At 35.7% G+C, this 22,535-nt stretch overlaps 1 protein-coding gene across 3 annotated transcripts in view; it reads left to right on the top strand.

Moving 5' to 3' along the window:
* PPP2R3A (protein phosphatase 2 regulatory subunit B''alpha) overlaps positions 1-22,535 on the top strand; it is a 204,928-nt gene that overhangs the window by 137,988 nt on the left and 44,405 nt on the right. For all 3 annotated transcript variants that reach the window (XM_040636783.1, XM_040636784.1, XM_040636785.1), the window contains 2 exons: positions 1,746-1,794; positions 2,427-2,516. In XM_040636783.1, coding sequence (XP_040492717.1) covers positions 1,746-1,794; positions 2,427-2,516 — 139 coding nt within the window. The remainder of the gene's footprint in view (positions 1-1,745; positions 1,795-2,426; positions 2,517-22,535) is intronic.

Genomic DNA, 22,535 nt, shown 5'->3' with positions numbered 1-22,535 from the left:
TGCTGATTTTTTTTTTTTTTAATCAGCCTTTAGCCTCTTAGACGTAGCAGAGTACAAATCTTAAACAAATGCATTGAATTTCACTTCTGCTATTTGGTATATCTGTGATTAACCGTTTACATCTTAAGGTTCATTTTATATTCATTCATAGAAAATTCATAGAAGGTTCATTCATAGAAATTTCCATATATAAGAAAGTGTTCTACCTCTCAATTCTCAGGTGCCAACTAGGTATCAAGAGAAAATATTCAGATGTACTTATTGATAAACAAGCAGTACTTGTTTAGTACTATACCTCTCTTCTTCAAGTAGTCATAACCTTCCTGTCACCAGAATAGCATAAAAATGGGAATATTCACAAGTGTATCAGGTCAGCTTTATTAGCTCTGCACCTTTTAATCATCAGTGGCCAGATCATCTGTGTAACATGAGGTGATGCAAAACCTTACAGGCTCTAAAGCACACTCTGTGGCTGATATAACGTAATTCTTACTAAGTCCCCAAATATTGTATATATACACGTAGCAACTCAGTAAAGACATGTCAAAGTGATGGAGCCCAGAAACACAGGCATCTAAGCCTGCATGATGAAGGCGTCACTGAGACCACGTAATTGCCAATCCACCAACCTGTCCTAAACGGGACAACATAATCTTCAATTTTAGGCTAAACCTTCCAAATTTAAAAAAGACTTTAGCTTTGAAATTAAATTCCATGCCTTTCCCATACAGCCCTCTATTTGTCTATGTAGTACAAATCGTTAATCCCGTAAACCAATCTTCAACAAAGTATAGACGGTCCTTATATAAGCTTTGTGGCCGGGCATGGCTGTACTGACACCCATATTCCCAACATCTTCAGCCAAACTAATTTTACCTTTAGGCTGACTGTACCTAACTCTGTGTGGAAGAATTAGATGCGGTAGCTACTAACTCTCTAATGACTCATCATTGTTTTGAAATTGTAGTGTACATGCCATTGCCCGTGGCACTTCTTAAAAGAACAGATTTCTGTCCTCACCAAATCCCTAGGTCTGAGATGTACTGGCATATCCTTTTGTTAAAACTAAAGCCTTTGGTTATTTTGAATCAACAATGAGGTACACTGTTACAGATTCTCTAGGATCTATCATCAAAAGCAATATACTATCTTAAGATATAATTGTGTCTTTCTCTGAATAAAACTTACTGGGGGAATTTCTCAAATTATATGTTATGTTAAGTCCTGGACTTTTATGGAATAAGAATATAAGAAAAGTATGTTTGTGGTATGTTTAGGTATCTTTTATAAAATTCTGCTTGAAAGCATTCTCCATTGTTCTACTCAAAGTCCCTTATATTAGGAGCTGCTGATTAGTTCCCCTTGAATTTCATGATAGGATAAAATTTGTCTTGTTTTAGAGGAAAAGTCGTCTTATTGGATAACAAGATCAATACAAATTCTATACCTTTTTGTCTTAGTTGTCCTGATGTTCAGAACTAACTTGGCGCTCAGCTACATTAATATATCCCACCTATCAGGCGTAATCATTTGCCTATTCTTTTTTTTTAGTGATTGATTGATTATGCCACCTCAGATTCTTTCAGAAATATAAATTATACATAGGTAAAAATTTAAATACTCATAACTTCTCATTATGGAAAACTTATGTTTTAACTTGTAGCTATTGAAAATAAATTTGCCAAAAGTATTGCCTTTATGGAACATGTTTCTAACTAGCTTTGTACCCTCTCGTTTACCTTTAGCTTCATCAAACAGAATTATTGAAAGAATATTCTCTGGGGCAGTAACAAGGTAAGAAAAAGCATCTGAGTTTAAAAATGAATTAGAGATGGGGAACCTGGGTGGCTCAGTGGGTTAACCATCTGCCTTTGGCTCAGGTCCTGCGATCTCAGGGTCCTGGAATTGAGCCCCCCCCCCCCACCATTGTGCTTCCTGCTCAGCAGGGAGTCTGCTTCTCTCTCTCCCACTGCCCCTCCCCCCACTCCTGCTCTGTCTCTTTCTCAAATAAATAAAATCTTTAAAGAAAAATGAATGAGTTACAGGTAACACTATAGCAATCTCATTTTAGCACAGCTTCCTGCATAGCGTGGCTTCATACAAGACAGTAGTAATTCTTTAACTTATGAGCATTAGTCCTTTACCTAAGTACAGTAACAGTATTTGATTCTGGTGATTATTTGCATTCAAATTGGAAACCAGACTTCTTTATTCATACCTGCAAATGTCTTCTGGTTTCACCCTCCAGGCCTTTGCAAACAATATAGGCAATGGAAGGGATGCTCTTTGTTAGGTTTCCAGCCTTCTAATTTTTCTTTGACTTAATTTCCAAAGAAAGATGTTGTTTTATTTCTTAGTCTGTCATCCTACTTATTTTATCTGAGTAATTGCTCAGGAAAAAATTTATAACCATGTGTTTTCTTCAGGGGAAAAACAGTACAGAAAGAAGGAAGAATGAGCTATGCAGACTTTGTTTGGTTTTTGATCTCTGAGGAAGACAAAAGGAACCCAACCAGGTATGACTTCTTTTCTTTTTTTTTAATTTAAAATCAATTAATTAACATACAGTGTATTATTAGTTTCAGAGGTAGAGTTTAGTGATTCAATCAGGTATGACTTCTAAGTTTCCTTTGCCAGGAATGTTAAATATTTGAACAAAGCTTGAAAAAGTCATGATGTATACTCAGTGGATGCCATCTTGACCTAGGGGTACCAAGATGAATTAGACTTAGTGTCTGACCTCTCAGACTGAATCCATAGTCACAGCATATCAAGTGCTTTTACCTCCAGAAACAAAGGTGAAGTGACGTGTGAGCTGGCTCTGAGAAGTAGGACTAGTAAGCCTTTATACGGAATGTGGGAATATATATTATGAGTTTTCGTTTTATGATCTTGATGGTTCAGAAGTAAATTAGAGAGGGAAAGAAGTAAATTGTGGAAGAGAATTAGAAATGGTAGTGAAGAAAATTATTAACAAACTCTATGAACATATACTTGTTCTCTTTTCTTCTCTCCATGTCTTTAAAAAACATAAATTACATAAAGTAATAATTAGAACAGCGTAGTTTGGGGTTTGTAATATATGTAGAAACAATATAGTAAAGTAATAATTAGAACAGTGTAGTTTGGGGTCTGTAATATATATAGATGTAGTATGTAGAGCAATAACAGCACAAAAAGAAGAAGGAAGAAAGTCATATAGGAGTAATATTTCAGTGTCTCACTGGAATTAAGTATAAATCTGAAGTAGATTCTAAGAAGTTAAAAATGTATATGGTGGCCCCTCTTTCTGCCTGTAGGTCCTGTCCCCATGCTTTAATAAAACCGACTTTCTGTATGCATGCATGCATAAATAAATGAATGAATAAATAAAATAATAAAAATAAAAAATGTATATGACAAGCCCCTAGAGCAACCACTAGAAAATTAACTCAAAAATATGTAGGGAAAAAAATTGTTAAAAGAATTAGAATGTTACACTTAGAAAATAATTCACTTAATGTAAAAGAAAGCAGTAAAGGAGAAACAGGAAAAATGCCAAGGCAAATAGAAAACAAAAAGTAAATGGCAGACATAAGTCTAACTGTATCAATAATAACAATTTATAAATGTGAATGGATTAAACATTCCTTTGAAAGGCAGAGATTTTCAGACTGCGTTTAAAAAACCAATATATAATTATATGCTATCTACATGAGAAATATTAAAGATACAATAGGGAGAAAAAATTAAAAGGAAGTATAGGGATATGTCATGCAAATAACAACCATAAGAAACTTGGAGTGGCTTTATAAATATCAGAGAATGTAGACTTCAATACAAAAATAATTACTAGAAATGAAGAAAGACATTTTATGTGATAAAATGTCCAACAGGAAGACACTACAATTACATATATGCACCCTGCAACATCAAACCCTAAAATACATGAAACAAAACTGACAGAATTGAAATAATTCAACAGTAATAGTTGAAGATTTCCATACCCCTCTTTCAGTGATGGATAAACAACCAGGAAGAAGATCAACAAGGAAATAGAAGTCATGAACAACACTACAAACAAAACTATAAAACCAAATAGACCTAATAGATATCTATAGAACACTCCACCGAGGAATGTAGAATATATATTCTTCTCAAGTACACATGGAATATTCTCTAGGATAGACTATGTGGCAGGCCATAAAACAGCCTCAGTATAAAAAGAAGTAAATCATACAAAGCATATTCTCTGACCACAGTGGAATAAAATTAACAATAACAGGAATTTGGGAATTTACAAACATGTAAAACAACACACTGCTTAAATAACCAAAGGATAAAAGAAAAATACATCAAAGGAAATAATTTGAAATGAATGAAAATGAAGGGAAAAGTACCACAACTTTAAGATGAATGAAAATGGAAACACAGTATGCCAAAACTCATGGCAGTGCTACATGCGGTGCTAAGAGAAATGTATAGCTATAAACGCATATACTAAAAAACAAGAAATGTCTCAAATGAATAACCTAACCTTCTACTTTAAGACACTGGGGGAAAAAGAGAAAATTAAGCATAGCAAACACAAAGAAGGAAAGAAGAAAGATTGAAGTGAATAAATTAGAGATAGAAAACAATAGAGAAAATCAGTGGAACCAAAAGTCAGATTTTTTTAAAAAGATTAATAAGGTCTTAGCTATACTGATCAAGAAAAGAAGATATAACATTCAAATTGTTAAGATCAGAATAAAAGAGGTAACATGAATGCTGACCTTACAGGAATAAAAAGGATTGTTTTATATATATATATATACACACACACACACATACATATATATACATATATGTATATATAAAGATATACTTGTGTATACATATACACATATATGTATATATACGTGTATATATATGTATATATACGTGTATATATATGTATATATACGTGTATATGTATATATATATATGTGTGTGTGTGTATACACACACAATATAACAACTTTATGCTTACAAATCAGATAACTTAGACAAAATGAGCAAATTCCTAGAGGGACATTGGTTCAAGATGAAATAAAAACTCTGGATAGGAAAAATAATCCCAGGCTGATATGGCTTCATTGGAAAATGCTACCAAACATTTTTAGAAACAAAACAAACATGGGGGTGGGGCACAGGGGAGAGGCAGACCGAGAAACAGATTCTTAACTATAGAGAACAAACCGATGGTTACTGGAGGGGAGATGGGTGGGAGGATGGGTCAAATATGTGATGGGAGTTAAGGAGGGCACTTGTTGGGATGAGCACCCGGGTGTTGTATGTAAGTGATGAATCACTAAATTGTATACCTGAAAAATTATAACAATTCTTTACAAACTTCCAAAGAATAAAAGAGTAAAGAACACTTGCAGATTCATTCTGTGAGGCCAGTATTACCCAGATACCCAAACCAGAGAAAAATGCAAAGTTGGTTTACCATCTAAAAATCAATATAATATACTATATTAATAGAACAAAAGATTGAAACCACATGATCATTCTAGTAGTCTCAGAAAAAGCAGTTGAAAAAGTCCAATACCTCTTCTTGATTAAAAAAACACTTAAAAATTTCTTTGACCTATAAAGGATTATATGAAAAATCTACAGCTAACAACTAGTGAATAGTAAAAGATTGAAAGCTATTTCCTGTGATCAGGAAAAAAAATAAAGATGTCTGTTCTTTCAACATTGTACTGTAGGTTCTAGCCAGGGCTATTAGGCAAGTTAATGAAATAAAAAGCATCCAAATTGGAAAGGAAGAAGGAAAACTATCTATTTGAATATAGGAAATCCCAATAGATCAACTGAAAAACTGTTAGAACTCAGTAAAGATTAAATAAGTTGCAGGATATAATACAAATTTATAAAAAAAAATTCTATTTCTATGCACAATGAAAAGCCAAAAATAAGGAAATAACTCCAGTTATAATAGCAGCAAAAAGAATAAAATACCTAGGAATAAAATTAACAAAAGAAGTATAAAACTTATACTGTGAGAACTACAAAACATTGTCAAAAGAAATTAAGGAAGATCTAAATGAAGACATCCCATGTTCATGTATCAGAAGGTTTAAAAATAGTTTGAGGGGCGCCTGGGTGGCTCAGTTGGTTAAGCGGCTGCCTTAAGCTCAGGTCATGATCCCGAGGTCCTGGCATCAAGCCCCGCATCTGGCTCCCTGCTCAGTGGGGAGCCTGTTTCTCCCACTCCCTCTCCCTCTGCCCCTGCTCGTGCTCGTTCTCTCTCTCTTTCTGACACAAAAAAATAGAATCTTTAAAAAAAAAAAATAGTTCGAATATCAGTACTCCACAAATAGATTTGTAGATTCAAAGCAACTCCTAAGAAAATCCCAGCTACTTTTTGTTGTTGTTTTTGTAGAAATGAAAAAGCTGAATCCTGAATTCATATGGAACTACAAAGCGATCAGAGTAGCCAAAACAATCTTGAGAAAAAACAAAATCATAGGATTCACAGTTACTGATTTCAAAATATACAAAGCTAATGTAAACAAGACAATGTGATACTGGCATAAAGATTGACGTATAGATAAACAGAGTTGAATTAGGAGTCCAGAAGTAAAAATAAATCCTCACTGTTTATGGCTAGTTGATTTTCAACAAGGATGCCAAGATAATTCTAATGGGGAAAATTGCCTTTCAAGAAATGGTACTGAGAGTTGGATATCCACATGCAAAAGAGTGAGTTTGGACCCCTACCTCACATCATAAACAAAAATTAGCTCAAGTAGATCACAGATCTAAATGTAAGAACTAAAACTATAAAACTTCTAGAAGAAAATATAGGAGTAAATTTTTGTGGCTGTGGTTTCTTAGATATAACATCAAAAGCACAAACAAAAAAAGAAATGTGTGAATTGGACTTCAAAAAAATTAAAATTTTTCATGCTTCCAAAGACAACATCAGGAAAGCAAGACATGGGAGAAAATATTTGTAGATGATCTATCTGACAAATGATTTGTATCTAGAATATATTATATATTTTATATTATATAGAGAGAATGTATTGTATATAATATAACTCAATAATAAAAAGATTAAAAATGAGCAAAATATCTAAATAGATATTTCTCCAATATCATAACAAAATTCTTGATATCATTAGTCATCAGGAAAATACAAATCTAAACCATATTGAGATACCACATCACACCCACTAGGATAGCTATAGTCAAAAAGTCAGATAATAACAAGTGTTGACAAGGATATAGACAAATCAAAACTTTCATATGCTGCTAGTGGTAATGTAAAATGCTGCAGCCACTATGGAAAACACTCTGACAGCTCCCAAAGAGTTAAACATAGAGCTACCATATGACCCAGCAGTACTACTTCTAGAAATATACCCAAGAGAAATGAAAACATTCACACAAAACCTTGGACACCCATGTTCATAGCAGTATTATAATAGCCAAAAGATAGAAACAACCCAAGTATCCATCAACTAATGGATGGATAATAAACAAATGTGATATATCCATGTAATCAAATATTATTTGGCAGTTAAAAAAATGAAGCACTGATGCATACTAAAATATGGCTGAATCTTGAAAATATTATTCAAATTATAAGACACCAGTCACAAAAGACAACATATTGTATAAATACATTTACATGAGTTGTCCAGTACAGGCAAATCTGTAGATACAGAAAGTAGGTTAATGGTTGCCTAGACTATGAGGAACCTAGGAGAAAATGAGGAATGATTGCTAATGGGTATGGAGTTTCTCTTTGGAGGCAATGAAAAGTAATTGTGGTGATGGTTATGCAACTCTGTGGATAAACTAACAACCGCTGGATTACACATTTTAAATGGATTGTGTATGTGATAAGTGAAATATATCTCAACACAGCTGTTTAAAAGAAAAAGTTGAAATAATACAAAATATATTCTCTCACCATAATGGAACTGATGTAAAAATCAGAGAAAGATGACTGGAAAGTCTCCACACACTTGGAAATTAAACAACACATTTCTAAACAACCCGTGGGTCCAAAAATATTTCTCAAGGGGGATTAGATAAACAAAAGATAGAGGAGTGCTATGAATAATATATACACTATACCTAAAGGTCATGACTTAACTGAACTGAACCATTTTGTTTAAAGTCACAAATTAGGGGTGCCTGGGTGGCTCAGTCAGTTAGGTGTCTGACTCTTGATTTCGGCTCAGGTGGTGGTCTCAGGGTCATGGAATCAAGCCCCCTGTTGGGCTCCACACTCAGCAGGGAGTCTGCTTCAGTTTCTCTCCCTCCAACCCTCCCCCTGCATGTTCTCTCTCACTCTCTCTCAAATCAGTCAATCAATCAATCAATCAATCTTTAAAAAATAAAGTCACAACTTAACAAAACTTACCCAGGAAAAAATACATAACCTGAATAATCATCTTATATCTGTGAAAGAATATTGAATTCAAAGTTAACAACCTTCTGAAAAATAAATGTCAGCTCAGATAATTTCACTGTTGTAGTCTTCCAAACATTTGAAGATGAAATACCAAGTTCTACACTGCTTCTTCCAGAAAACAGAGAAAGAGGGAACAATACCCAACTCATTTTATGATGCCACTTATTACCTTTATACCAAAACCAAACACATCCAAAAATAAATAAATAAATAAAACTACAGCTCAATTTCCTTCATGAAGACAGACCCAAAAATCATTAAAATAATAGCAAGTCAAAACTCAGCTTCTCAATTTTTCAGGCCCCTTTTCCAGAATCAGCAGATGCTCCAGAGGAAAGATGGTCTCAATTGCTAGGCTCCTCATCTCTGGATTTCCTTCTAGCTCTGGATGTCATAATTCTTCACTGCTGTTAATTTAGTCCACTGCCTTCAAACAGTATTTTTCCTCCAGATTTTGTCAATGGGAGGGTTAATCCAAAATACTTAGTTCATCATTACTAGAAACAGAATTCCTCAGGTCAATTTTTCATATCTTGAGATCCAGTCATGGATCTCTACTTGAAGGAACATCACCTTAAGAGATTTTTTGGGTCAAAAGCTTTCTTTTGTGTTCCTTTTCTGCCTTGCATGTTGCTTTTCTCCTATTTAATAAGCTAACATATTGTTGAGGCTTTATTTTTTGCCAGGCGACAAGTGTTTTATATGTAATCTTTGATTTAATCCTCACATCACTATCAATTTAGTGGTCCCATTTTACAGTTGAGGAAACAGAGCTCTAAGAGATTACACACACAGTAATTGACCTAGCTTGGATTCAAATCCATGTCTGTATGACTCCAAATCCTGGGCTCTTTATCACTACGACATATGGTCTGTTATATGAGACAGCATGTTTGCATGTTTATCTTCTTAACAACTAGGCTGTGGAATCCCTAAAAGAGAGTTAGTTCTCTTGGTGCCCTGAAATGCCTTATTGTGTAAGAGACTAAAAATTAGGCCAATCATGGAGAAACTCCTAATTTTGAAGTGCTGATATGTTTCCTTGGCTCCTGTTGGCGCTTCCGAGGCACCCAGTATGTGTGTTGTCAGTGCTTCACATTGCCTCACTAAAGCAGAATGTGAGCAGAATGCAGTTAAGCCTCACTGTTTTAAAGTAATAAGGGAAATGTCTGTACATCAAAATCAAACTCTTATGTAACAAAATGTAATAGGCAACACTTTGCAGGATTCAGGTTTGTGCCTGATGAAAGACATGGGTAGAAAAAATTGGTTTCTTTAAAGAAATAATACTATACTCACTAAACTAGAATGAGTGCTTTGTAAAATACTGCTTATAAAATTAGAATCTTGAGTCCCTCCTATGCCTGGTTCTATCAGGGTTAGATATGGAGAATATCCAGGCTCTTGCAGCCCTCTTTTGGTATATACTTTAACCACCCTTCTGTTCTGGGTGGGTTGGTTGGTTGGTTGGTTGGTTGGTTGGTTGGTTGGTTTTTAGTCCCATTCTGCTTCTGCTTCGTCTTCTGACTAGATGTCCTCACTGGCAAATACCTCATTCACCTTTATGTGTGAGGGAAGTAGGCCAGTGCCTTTGAAGTTATAGGTGCTAAAATATTTATACTAATTATTCAAAGGATTATATATTTAATCCCTAAGCGATAATGGAGTTTCCTATAACTTTCTTCTTCAGTAGCTTATAGGGTAAGTAATGTTTGATCCAGAACTTTATTTCATTCAGCCCGAGGACAGGGGCAGGAAGTAATCTTGTTTATGTGTACAGATGTGCAAGTACAGTTTGTCATGAATATAATTATGCTTTAAAACCAAAAATTGGTGGCAAATTTAGTAAAAATTTAACACTAGTTCCCTGTGGATAGTTATTCCTTTTGTGTGCTTTTCTGTTTTCTGGCAACAAATAGTCATTACATCTAGCCTTAGAAAATACTACCTTTGGTAAGGGGGAAAAATCTGCATTGGAAAAGAAATAATTTTAGAAAGTATCTAGTGTTTCCAATAAGAAAGTCCCCTCTGAACATGTCCTCCTGTATGTGTTTAACCAGCCAGCCCCTGCTTCTAAACTTCCAGGAACAAATAACTGTCTACTGAAGGTATATTGTTTCATTTTTCTAGCTCTAGGTGTAAAAACATCTTTCTTTTGTACATTGATCCTTTTTATGCTCTCTAATACAGAATTATATCTGATCCATCGACCCATGATTACTCTCAAATATTCAAAGGCAGCTATCATGTGACTTTGTCAGATATCAAGGCAATATGTCTGTCTCTTTGCCTTCTAGCTTTCTTTCTCTCTTATGGGTTATAGAGACTTACTAAAGTGTATACTTTAGCTTTGTTTATCGTATAGACTCTTTTATCTTAGTTCTTAACTTAAAATGCAACTGACTAAAGTAGTTTATATTTCTCAGTAAAATAAGTTGCCTTTCACTTCAGTACCATTAGGTACTTGTCAAAACTAAGAGTTACTTTCCTCCTACTGTCCTAATTTTTATTATCTTAAGATAAGTAATAAGGAATTTGAAGGCTAAAGAAACCTTAGAGACTAGTCAAAGGAAAGGCTACTGCTCCTTTTCCTACTACGCAAAACATTATTACTAAAAATGTAGTGACACAATAGAATAACAACCACATTGCCACATTTATTATAGCCCTCTGCTCATGAGATCACTGTAAGGTTTTTCTCACAATCAGGAAATATTTCAAAGTGGGGTAGTAGTCTTTTGAAACTTATAAAACTCAGAGTAGATGTGATATGACTGATCTCACCACAGCCAAACTATTACTACATGTTCATTGGATCCAATGAATGTCTCTTCTGTTCTTTAATGGTAACATTAAACATCAAGCTGATACAATTTATAAAAATAGTTTTCTCAAAAGAACTTTGCAAATATTAAATATTTAATTTGTTGAAATAATAGAAAATTTATCTCTCTGAATAAAGGTACTAGATTTTAACACATTAAAATACATTAAATTACTTGAAAATAATAGTCACAACTTAATTTCACCCTTCTCTCCTTAAAAGATAATTTTTAAAACCATTAAATATATGGGGTTTCTTAATATGCCTCAGGGACTACAAATGAGAGTTTAACCAAGGGCCTCCTAGAACCTTATCTTAAGAAGTTTTAGTTTACCCCCAGGAATCAGCGGTTTTTTAGAAAATATTTGTCCCTGTCACCAGTTAATGCTAATGGCTTCATATTTTGTAATTAATTAATGCCATGGCTAAATTGCTACTCTAAGTGACAATGCTAAATGATAAAGTGGTGATAATACAGTGTGAATAACCTACTGAGTGAAGATAGAAATTTAATCACTTCTAGTACTTTTGTTCCCTCCTGAAATTATACTAAAATGACAGTGAAGAGATTTTTTTAAAGAATAAATTCATGGGGTTCCTGGCTGGCTCAGTCAGTAGAGAGGGATGCAACTCTTGATCTCAAGGCCATGAGTTTGAGCCCCACATTGGGTGTAGAGATTACTTTTAAAATTTTTAAGAAAAAAAAGAAAATAAATTTGTTATTAACAAAGGAAAAAAGAGAAGAGATAAATATTTGGAAACTGAAAGTAAATAAACTTAGCAGACTACCTAAGTCCCAAGTTAACAGAGATAAGGACCAAGAAGCAACTAGATATACCCAGCAAAAACCTTCAAACATTCAAGACTTGGGGGACCATGGAAGTGGGTGGGTGGAATAAAGGTAAAACCAAAAATCAGGAGAGTTTATATAGAAAGTTTGAACAAACAGTTGACCCCCAGATTATCTCTGCCCAGGCAGAAGACTGGTACTTTATTCCCACGAGAGTATAAAATAGAGGATCTCTAGACTGGGGAGCACAATTGAAGGTATGGGTACCATACTGAAAACAAAATAAATGAGTATATGCATATGAATGCTGAGATGCCCAGTCTTCATTCCTCACTCAATCTACAGAATCCAGGCAACCTGTTCTGAACCTCTATGCAGGTGAATAAAAGGTGCTTTTGTGGAGAATCTGATCAGACCTTGAAGGTTTGACTTTGGATCATTTCCAAGGAATGAACCCAACCAGATTATTTTACAGTAAAGAAACCTGTAGATCAGAACTTCCAATCAGCTTTTTAGCATCTATTCTTAAATATGAGTGGAGAACAAAGGATCTTTAAATACCCGAGTAAAACCTCTTACATAAAAGGTAGAGACCAAACAAACAGAAGGGGGGGAAGTAACATGAATGAAACAGACAACTTCAGGGAAAAGAAACCTACAGCAGCAATAACAAGACACTATAATAGAAGAAATTACATTCACAGAACATAAACAGAATGATAATTTTTATAAAAGGAACATTCAAGGAACCAAAGAAGAACCCTGGAAAATCAAAACTATGATAACAAAACACAAAATGTCTCGAAGATAAGGTTAAATAAACCTCACAAAAAGAACAACGAAAAAGATGAAACAATAGAAAAAAGTTATGAAAATTAAAGAACCAGTGCAAAAAATCCAGACATAACTGGAAATTGAAATATGTAAGCCATGTATGCAATTTCAAAATTTCATTGTAAGAGATTGATGTCAGCAAGATGGCAGACTAGAAGCTTCATTGCTTGTCCCCTCACAGAAGCATGAATTTGAACAGCTATCCATGCATAAAAATACCTTCACAAGAGCAAAGGATTCCAGATAAGAGATTGCAGCACCTGGATGGAGCACAGAAATAAGAAAAGATGAAGAAGGTAGAAAGGAAAATCTCATATTACCTGTGTCATCCCAGCGCTAAAGCCCAGGCAGCCCAGTATGGAGAGATACCCTCTCCACAAGGGAAGGAGAGTGAAGTGAGCATCCACCTTGACTGTGGACCCCAGCAACAGGCCCCCAGTGAACATCAATAGCAGGCAAGCACCAGTGGGCCCAGCCACTAGGCCCAGCCCAGTGCCAGGCCAGCCCCCACAGAGCCACGCTCCAGGTTCACTTCAGCACCAAGCCAGACCTCACAACACCAGACTCCAAGTAGGCTACCGCAGACCATCCTCCATAACTGTCCAACACCAGGTTGGCCCCTGCAACCCCAAGCTTGCCCCAGTGTCATATCAGCCCCTAGATCCCCAGGCTCCAGCAAAATCCAGTAGACCTCAACAGTGACCAGCCCCAAGAGACCCAGGCTCCAGGTCCACCACTGCAGACCTACACTTCTGGCATCACAAACCCATCCCAGCAGCAGGCCACACCTTGCAGACTCCAGCTCAAGACCCAGCTACTACCAGGTCAGCCCCCAAGGACCCAGGCACAAGCCTGCTCACTTGCTGACCTGGGCCCCCTGAGGATTCTAGCCACAGACTCACCACAGACCCCATCAACAGCTTGCCCAGAATTTCTGAACACACAGACTGCTAAAGGGCATTCTCTGCCAAAGTCAGTCTTTAAAGATTGAAAGAGATGCCTCCTTTTTCAGATGCAGAGACATCAATGCAGTGTCACAATGATCATGAATAACCAAGGGAATGTGACACTACCAAAGAAAAAATAAAATACCAGTAACTGACCCTAAAGAAATTGAGATCTGCAAACTGCCTGACAAAGAATTCAAAATAATCGCCCTAAAGAATCTCAATAACTACAAGAGAAAACAACAAAGCAAACTCACAGAAACAATACATGAAGAAAATGAGAAGTGCGACACAGAGAAACCATAAAAACAAGCCAAAAGGAAATCCTAGGACTGAAGAACAAAATGACTGCACTGAAAAATTCCACAGCTTTACCAGCATACTCGATCAAGCAAAAGAAAGAATCAGTGAGCATGAAGACAAGTCAGCTGAAATTACCCAATCAGAGGAAAGAAAAGGAAAAGAAAAAAATGGAAAAGAGGGCAAAAAGTCTGGAAGAATTAGGGGACACCATTAAAAGAAACAATACTCACATTAATGGGAGTCCCAGAAGAAACAGATAAAGAAAAGGGAGAAAACTTATTTAAAGAAATGATGACAGAAAAATTTACTAATCTATAATCTGGAGAGGGAAATGAACATCCAGATCCATGAAGTCCAGGGAACCCCAAACATAAAATATAAAGAGATCTTCACCAAGACACATTATAAACAAATTCTCAAAAGTCAAAGACAGAATTTTGAAAACAGCAAGAGAAAACCACTCATCATGTACATGGGAATCCCTAGCAGTGGATTTCTTAGCAGACTACCTTGCAGACCAGGAAAGAATGGGATAATATATTCAAAGTGCCAAAAGAAAAAACTGCCAGCCAAGAACACTATACTTGGCAAGCCTGTCCTTCAGGGGAAGAAAGGTGAGATAAAAACTTTCTCCGTCACACAAGATCTGTGGGAGTTCATCACAGTAGACCTGCTTTACAAGAAATGCTCAAGAGGGGCGCCTGGGTGGCTCAGTCATTAAGCGTCTGCCTTCGGCTCAGGTCATGATCCCAGGGTCCTGGGATTGAGCCCTGCATCGGGCTCCCTGCTCAGCGGGAAGCCTGCTTCTCCCTCTCCCACTCCCCCTGCTTGTGTTCCCTCTTCTTGCTGTGTCTCTCTCTGTCAAATAAATAAAATCTTTAAAAAAAAAGGGGGGGGGGAAGAAATGCTCAAGAGAGTTCTTCAAATTGAAAGGAAAGAATGCCAACTAAAAGGAAAACATATGAAAGTATAAAACTTATTGTAAAACTAAGAATATAGTCAAATTCAGAATACTCTTAATACTATAATGGTAGTGCATAAATCACTTTTAACTCTGGTATGTAAGTTAAAAGACAAAAGTATCAGAAATAACTATATCTACAATAATTTGATGCTAGATACAGAATATAGAAGAGAAATAAATTGTGACGTCAATAACAAAATGTTGGGGAAGGAGAAGTTAAACCATACAGATTATGTATGCAATTGAACTTAAGTTCTTATTACCGACTTAAAATAGATTATTATAACTATGTTTTATTGGAAGTTTCATGTTAAACAAAAAGTACCCTATAGTAGATACACAAAAGATAAAGAGAAAGTAATCAAAGTATACCACTACAAAAAACCAACAAATGACAAAGGATGACAGCAAGAAAGGAATAAAAGGTCTACACAATAGTCAAAACCAATTAACAAAATGGCAGTGAGTCCTTATATATATATATAATTACTTTAAATGTAAATGGATCAAAATAGCTGATCAGAAGACACAGATGGCCAAATGGATTAAAAAATAAAATCCCACAATATGCTGCCTACTAGGGACTCATTTTACCTCAAAGGACACACATAAGCTAAAAGTGAAGGGTTGGGAAAAGATCTTCCATTGAAATGGCAACCAAAAGAGAGCAGGGTGACATTACTTAATATCAGACAAAATAGACTTTGACTCAAAAACTGTCACAAGAGACAAAGAAGGTCATTATAAAATGATAAAGGGGTCAATTCATGAAGAGGATACAACAACAACTGGGTGAATATATATGTTCATATGTATTCATATATATTTGTTCATATATATTCACCCAACAACAATTGGGTGAATATATATGCACCCAACATTCGAGCAAAATAAAAGTAAATATTAACAGAACTGAGGGGGAAAATAGCAATATAATAAAAGGGACATCAGTAGCCTACTTGCAACAATGGATGGATCATCTAGACAAAAAATTAGGAAACAGCAGACTTGAACAACACTACAGACCAAATCGACCTAACAGACATATGCAGAGCATTCCATCCAACAGCAACAAGACACACATTCATTTCAAGCAATCACAGAGAATTTCCCAGGATAGATCATATGTTAGGCCACAAAACAGTCAATAAATTTAAGAAGATAGCATTATATCAGGTATCTTTTAAAACCACAGTGGTAAGAAACTAGAAATCAACAGTAGTGGGAAAATTGCAAATATGTAGAAAGTTAAAACACTCATGATCAATTAGTCAAGGAAGAAATCAGAAGTGAAATAAAAAAGTATCTTGAGACAAATGAAAATGGAAACAAAACATACCAAAACTTATGGGATGCAAAAAAAACTTATGGGATGCAGCAAAAGCAGTTCTAAGAGGGAAGTTTAATAAATGCCTACAGTAAGAAAAAAAAAGAAAGATCTGAAATAACCTAGCTTTATACCTCAAGAAACTAGAAAAAGAATACACTAAACCTAAAAGTAGCAGAAGGAAGAAAATAATAAAAATCAGAACAGAAATAAATGAAATACAGACTAGAAAAACAGTAGAAAAGATAATTAAACTAAGTTTTTTTATGAAAAGATAAAATTGACAAATCTTAGACTAAGAAAAAGAGAAGGCTCATAAATTATAAGTGAAAGAGAAGATATTACAATTGATTCCACAGAAGTAAAAGCAAGAGATACTATGAAGATTTATATGCCAACAAATTGGATAACATACAAGAATGGAAAAAATTGTAGAAACATACAACCCTCCATGACTGAATTGTGAAGAAGTAGAATTTCTGAACAGACCTATAATGAATGAGTAAGGAGATAGAATCAGCCATCAAAAACTTTCCAAAAAAGAAAAGCCCAAAACCTGATGGCTTCACAGGTAAAGAAAAATAAATGCCAATGCTTCCCAAACTCTTCTCAAAAGTCGAAGAGGAGGGAACACTCCCAAACTAATTTTACAAGACCAGCAATTCCCTATACCAGAGCCAGACAAACACACTACAAGAAAATTATAGACTAATATTCCTGATGAATATAGATGCAGAAATCCTCAACAAAATGCTAGCAAACCAAATTCAACAGCACATTAAGAGGATCATACACCATGCTCAATTGGGGATTATCCCTAGGATGCAAGGATGGTTCAACATACACAAATTAGTAAGTGTCATATACAACATTAACAGAAGTGTTAAAATAATATGATCAACTCCATAGATACAGAAAAACCATTAGACAAAATTCATACCATCTCATAATTTAAACACACACACACACACACACACATACACACACACTGGGTAGAAAGAGAATGTACCTCAACAAAGGCTGTGTATAACAAGTTCACAACTAACATCATACTCATTGGTGAAAGCTGACAGCTTTTCCTCTAAGATCAGGAATAAGACAAGTATGCCTACTCTTGCCACTTATTCAACTGGAAGTTCTAGCTAGAATTTTTAGGCAAGATAAAGAAAAGACATCCAAATGAGAAAGGAGGAAGTAAAGTTTTTTCTGTTTGCAGAGGTCATAATCTTATACAGTTGACCCTGTAACAACACAGGGGTTAGGGGCACTGACCTCCTACACAGTCAGAAATCCACATTTAACTTTTGACTCCCCAAAAACTTAATTACTAATAGCCTACTGTTGACTAGAAGCCTTCCTGATAACATAAACAGTTGATTAACACATATTGGTATGTAAGATATATTATTTACTGTATTCTTAGAAGGAAGTAAGCTAGAGGGAAAAGAATTTTTAAAAAATTATAAGGAAGAGAATATACATTTATAATACTGTACTTACCGAGAAAAATCCATGTATAAGTGGACCCATGCAGTTCAAACCCATGTTGTTCAAGGGTCAATTTTATATATAAAACCCTAAAGACCACCAAACACTATGAGAACTAATGAACTAATTTAGTGAAGTTGCAGGATACAAAATCAGTCTACAAAAATCCATTCATTTGTACATGCTAATAAGGTATCTGGAAAAGTAAAACAATCTCATGTACAATAGCATCAAAAAAAATTTTTTTAATGTAAGAATACATTTAACCAAGGAGGTCAGAGATCTGTACACTGAAACCTATAAAACCTTGATGAAAGAATTTGAAGAGAAGACCAAAAAAATGGAAGGATATCCCATCTTCATGGATTAGAAGAATTAATATTATTAAAATACTCCCCAAAGCTGTCTATAGAGCAATGCAATCCTTCTCACAATTCCAATGACATTTTTCATACAAAAAGTAGAACAAAACAATCCTAAAGTTCATTTGGGACCACAAAAGATTGCAAAGTGCAAAAGCAATCTTGAGCAACAAGAACAAAGCTAGAGGCATCACATTACCTGATTTCAAAAATATACTACAAAGCTATACTAATCAAAAGGTGTGCTACTGACATAAAAACAAAAATATAGACTATTAGGCCAGGTAAAGAGCACATAAATAGATCTGTGCATTTATGGCCAATTGACCTTTGACAACAATGCCATGAAGACACATGGGGAATGGAAAGTCTCTTCAATAAAGGATGCTGGGACAACTCGTTATGTCCATGCAGAAGAATTAAGTTGAACACTTACCTCATTTCATTAAAAACAACAAAAACAAAACAACCTGAAAATGGATTAGAGTTAAAATGTAAGGCCTGAAACTATCATTACTAGAAGAAAACATAGAGAACAAGCTTCCTGACATTGGTCTGTGCAATTTGATTTTTTTTATATGACCCAAAAGCATAGGTGAAAAAAAATGCAAAAATAGATGATGGGATTGTATCAAACTAAAAAGCATCTAGTAGGGAAGAATCAAGAATAAAAACAACCTACAGAATGGGAGAAAATATTTGTAAACCATACATCTGATAGGAAATCAACATCCAAAATATACAAGGAATGCATACAATTCAGTAACAAGAAACAGTTCAGTAACAACTCAATTTAAAAATGGCCAAACACAGGGGCGCCTGGGAGTTTCAGTCAGTTAAGCATCCGACTCTTGATTTTGGCTCAGATCACGATCTCAGGGTTGTGAGATCCAGCCCCACATCAGGTTTCGTGCTCAGCGGGGAGTCTGCTGGAGATTATCTCTCTACCTCTCTATCTCCCTCTTTCCCTCCACCCCCAGCTCACACTCTCTTTCTCTCTCTTTCTCTCTAAAGTAAGTAAATCTTTTTTTTTTTTAATGGGGAAAGGCAAAATCAACATACAGAAATCTGTTGCATTTCTATGTATGCAATAATGAAGCAACAGAATGAGAAATCAAGAAATCAGTCTCATTTATAATTGTACTAAAAATCATAAGATACCTAGGAATAAACCTAACCAAAGACTTAAAAGATCTATATTCTGAAAACTGTAAAACACTGATGAAAGAAATTGAAGATGACACCAAGAAATGGAAAAACATTCCATGCTCACAGATTGCAAGAACAAATATTGTTAAAATGTCTACACTACCCAAAGCAATTTACACACTTAACACAATCCCTATCAAAATACCACCAGCATCTTTCATAGAGCTAGAAACAAACAATCCTAAAATTTGTATGGAACCACAAAAGACCCTCAAATAGCCAAAGCAGTCGTGAAAAAGAATAGCAAAGCTGGAGGCATCACAATTTCGGGCTTCAAGCTATATTACAAAACTGTAGTGACCAAGACAGTATGGCACTGGCACAAAAACATGCTCATAGATCAGTGGAACATAAGAGAAAACCCAGAAATGAACCCACAACTATATGGTCAATTAATAGGAAAGGATATCCAATGGAAAAAAAGACGGTCTTTTCAACAAATGGTATTAGGAAAACTAGACAGCAACATGCAGAAGAATGAAACTGGACTACTTTCTTATACCATATACATACATAAATCCAAAACGGATGAAAGACCTAAATGTGAGATAGGAATCCATCAAAATCCTAGAAGAGAACACAGGCACTGTGGCAACTTATTACTAGATACATCTCCTGAGGCAAGAGAAACAAAAGCAAAAATAAACTATTGGGACTTCATCAAAATAAAGCTGCACAGTGAAGGAAATAATCAACAGAACTAAAAGGCAACCTACAGAATGGGAGAAGATATTTGCAAATGACATATCTGATAAAGGGTTATAACGTATCTAAAATATATAAAGAATTTATCAAGCTCAACACCCAAAGACAAATAATCCAGTTTAAAAATGGGCAGAAGAAATGAACAGACATTTTTCCAAAGACGACCAAACAGATGGCTAACAGACACATGAAAAGATGCTCAACATCACTCATCATCAGAGAAATACAAATCAAAACTACAATGAGATATCACTTCACACCAATCAGAATGACCAAAATTAATAACACTGGAAACAACAGGTGCTGGTGAGGCTTTGGAGAAAGGGGAACCCTCATGCACTGTTGGTGGGAATGCAAACTGGTGCAGCCACTCTGGAAAATAGTAAGAAGCTTTCTCAAAAAGTTAAAATTAGAACTACCCTACAATCCAGCAATTGCACTACTAGGTATTTATACAAAGGATACAAAAATACTGATTCAAAGGGACACATGGACCCCAATGTTTACAGCAACATTATCAACAATAGCCAAATTATGAAAAGAGCCCAAATGCACATCGACTGATGAACAGATGAAGAAGATGTGCTACACAATGGAATGTTATTCAGCCATAAAAAAAAGAATGAAATCTTGCCATTTGCAACAACGTGTATTGCACTTAGAGAGTATTATGCTAAGCAGAGTAAGTCGGAGAAAGACGAATACCATATGATTTTACTCCTAAGTGCAATTTAAGAAACAAAACAAATAAACATGAGGGGTGAGCCAAACCAAGAAATAGACTATTAACTATAGAGAACAAATTGAGGGTTACTGGAGGGGAGGGGGGCGAGGGGATAGATTAAAAAGGTGATGGGTATCAAGAAGGGCACTTTTGATGAGCAACAGGTGCTGTGTGTAAGTGATGAATCACTAAATTTTACACCTGAAACAATATTGCGGTATATGTTAACTAGCTAGAATTTAAATAAAAACTTGGGGGAAAAGGAAAAAAATATAATAAAAAATAAAAGTAAAATGGGCAAAGGACCTGAGTAGACATTGCTGAAAAGACATATAAATAGCCAACAGAGAAGAAGTTAAGATGGTGGAGGACTAGGGGCACCCTAAGTTTGTTTCATCCCTTGAACACAACTAGATAGTTATAGAATCATTCTGAACACCCAAGAAATCAGTCAGAGATCTGAGAAGACAAATGCTGCAAGTCTACAAGTAGAAAAACAACCACTGTTTGGAAGATAGGAGGTATGCAGACTTGAACCCGGTGTGATATAGCTGAGGATACCACAGAGGGGAGGGAGCCTGCTTAAGAAGGCTACCTGAAAGTATTATAAGCAACAAAGTGCAAAAGCGAAACTTTTAGAAGTCTGCTACAGTAGGGGACATGCCTAGCTTAACAGTGCTCAGGTGGTGAAGCAGGGTAGAATCCCAGGTGTGACATCCTGGTCTGAGGATCCCTGGGGTTGAAAGACAAACAGGTTGTGCCTAAGTGCAGCAGAGTTCTCAGGCATAGGAGCAGGGATGCCAGCTGAGAACACTGAGTCTGTCTCCATGCTGGCTTTCTGCTCTGTGTTGCCATTAATTGGGAACCACTGCAGAGTTGTATGATCACTTTCCTGGGATGGATCCAGCAAAAGGCAGAAGTGAGATGAGACACTTCCTGAAAGGAACAATGCAGTCCTAACCACAGCAGACCCTAAAATTTGGAGTTTTGAAACTCAGTCGCATGCCTAAGATAAAAATTCTTGGTCAGAGGCTGGATGAACACAGAGTTCTGATGGAAACCAGGGAGACAAGACTGGTTGCCCTTCTGTGAGGGGTCACTGAAGACGACAGGGTGTGAATTTTCAGCTCTGGGGCTAGAGAGCAGGGCGCTGCTATCCTCATCCCACCCCTCAGTGCTGAAAACCTTCAGGTAGCAAAACAGCACCACCTACTGGAGTCCAGAGCCACTTACACTGAGCCCTGCCTCCCTCCACACTTGGAGGCACGTTTACACTCCGGCCAAGTCGGCCTGAGAATCAGCACAACAGGCCCTTTCCCCCAGAACACCAACAAAACCAACTCACTTAAACCAACTTGACTGATCATAGAGGGCTGCAAAGCTTCAACTCTAGGGGAAAACAGTATATAACATTCTTTGTGTTTTTATTTTTTAGTCTTTTAGTATTTTTTCAATTATAATCCTTTTTTCAATTATTTTTTATTTTTAAATTATTTTTACATATACTTCATATATATATATTTTCTGTTTCCTTTTGTGTATGTTATTTTATCTATATATATATATACATATATATGTTATTCTTATTTGGGGAAGTAGTTTCTTTTAATAAGCAGACCAC

Source organism: Ursus maritimus, unplaced genomic scaffold (assembly GCF_017311325.1).
Source record: "Ursus maritimus isolate PB19 unplaced genomic scaffold, ASM1731132v1 scaffold_20, whole genome shotgun sequence".
In the NCBI taxonomy this organism is placed as follows: Eukaryota; Metazoa; Chordata; class Mammalia; order Carnivora; family Ursidae; genus Ursus; species Ursus maritimus.
This window is presented reverse-complemented; position numbering and strand designations above follow the sequence as displayed.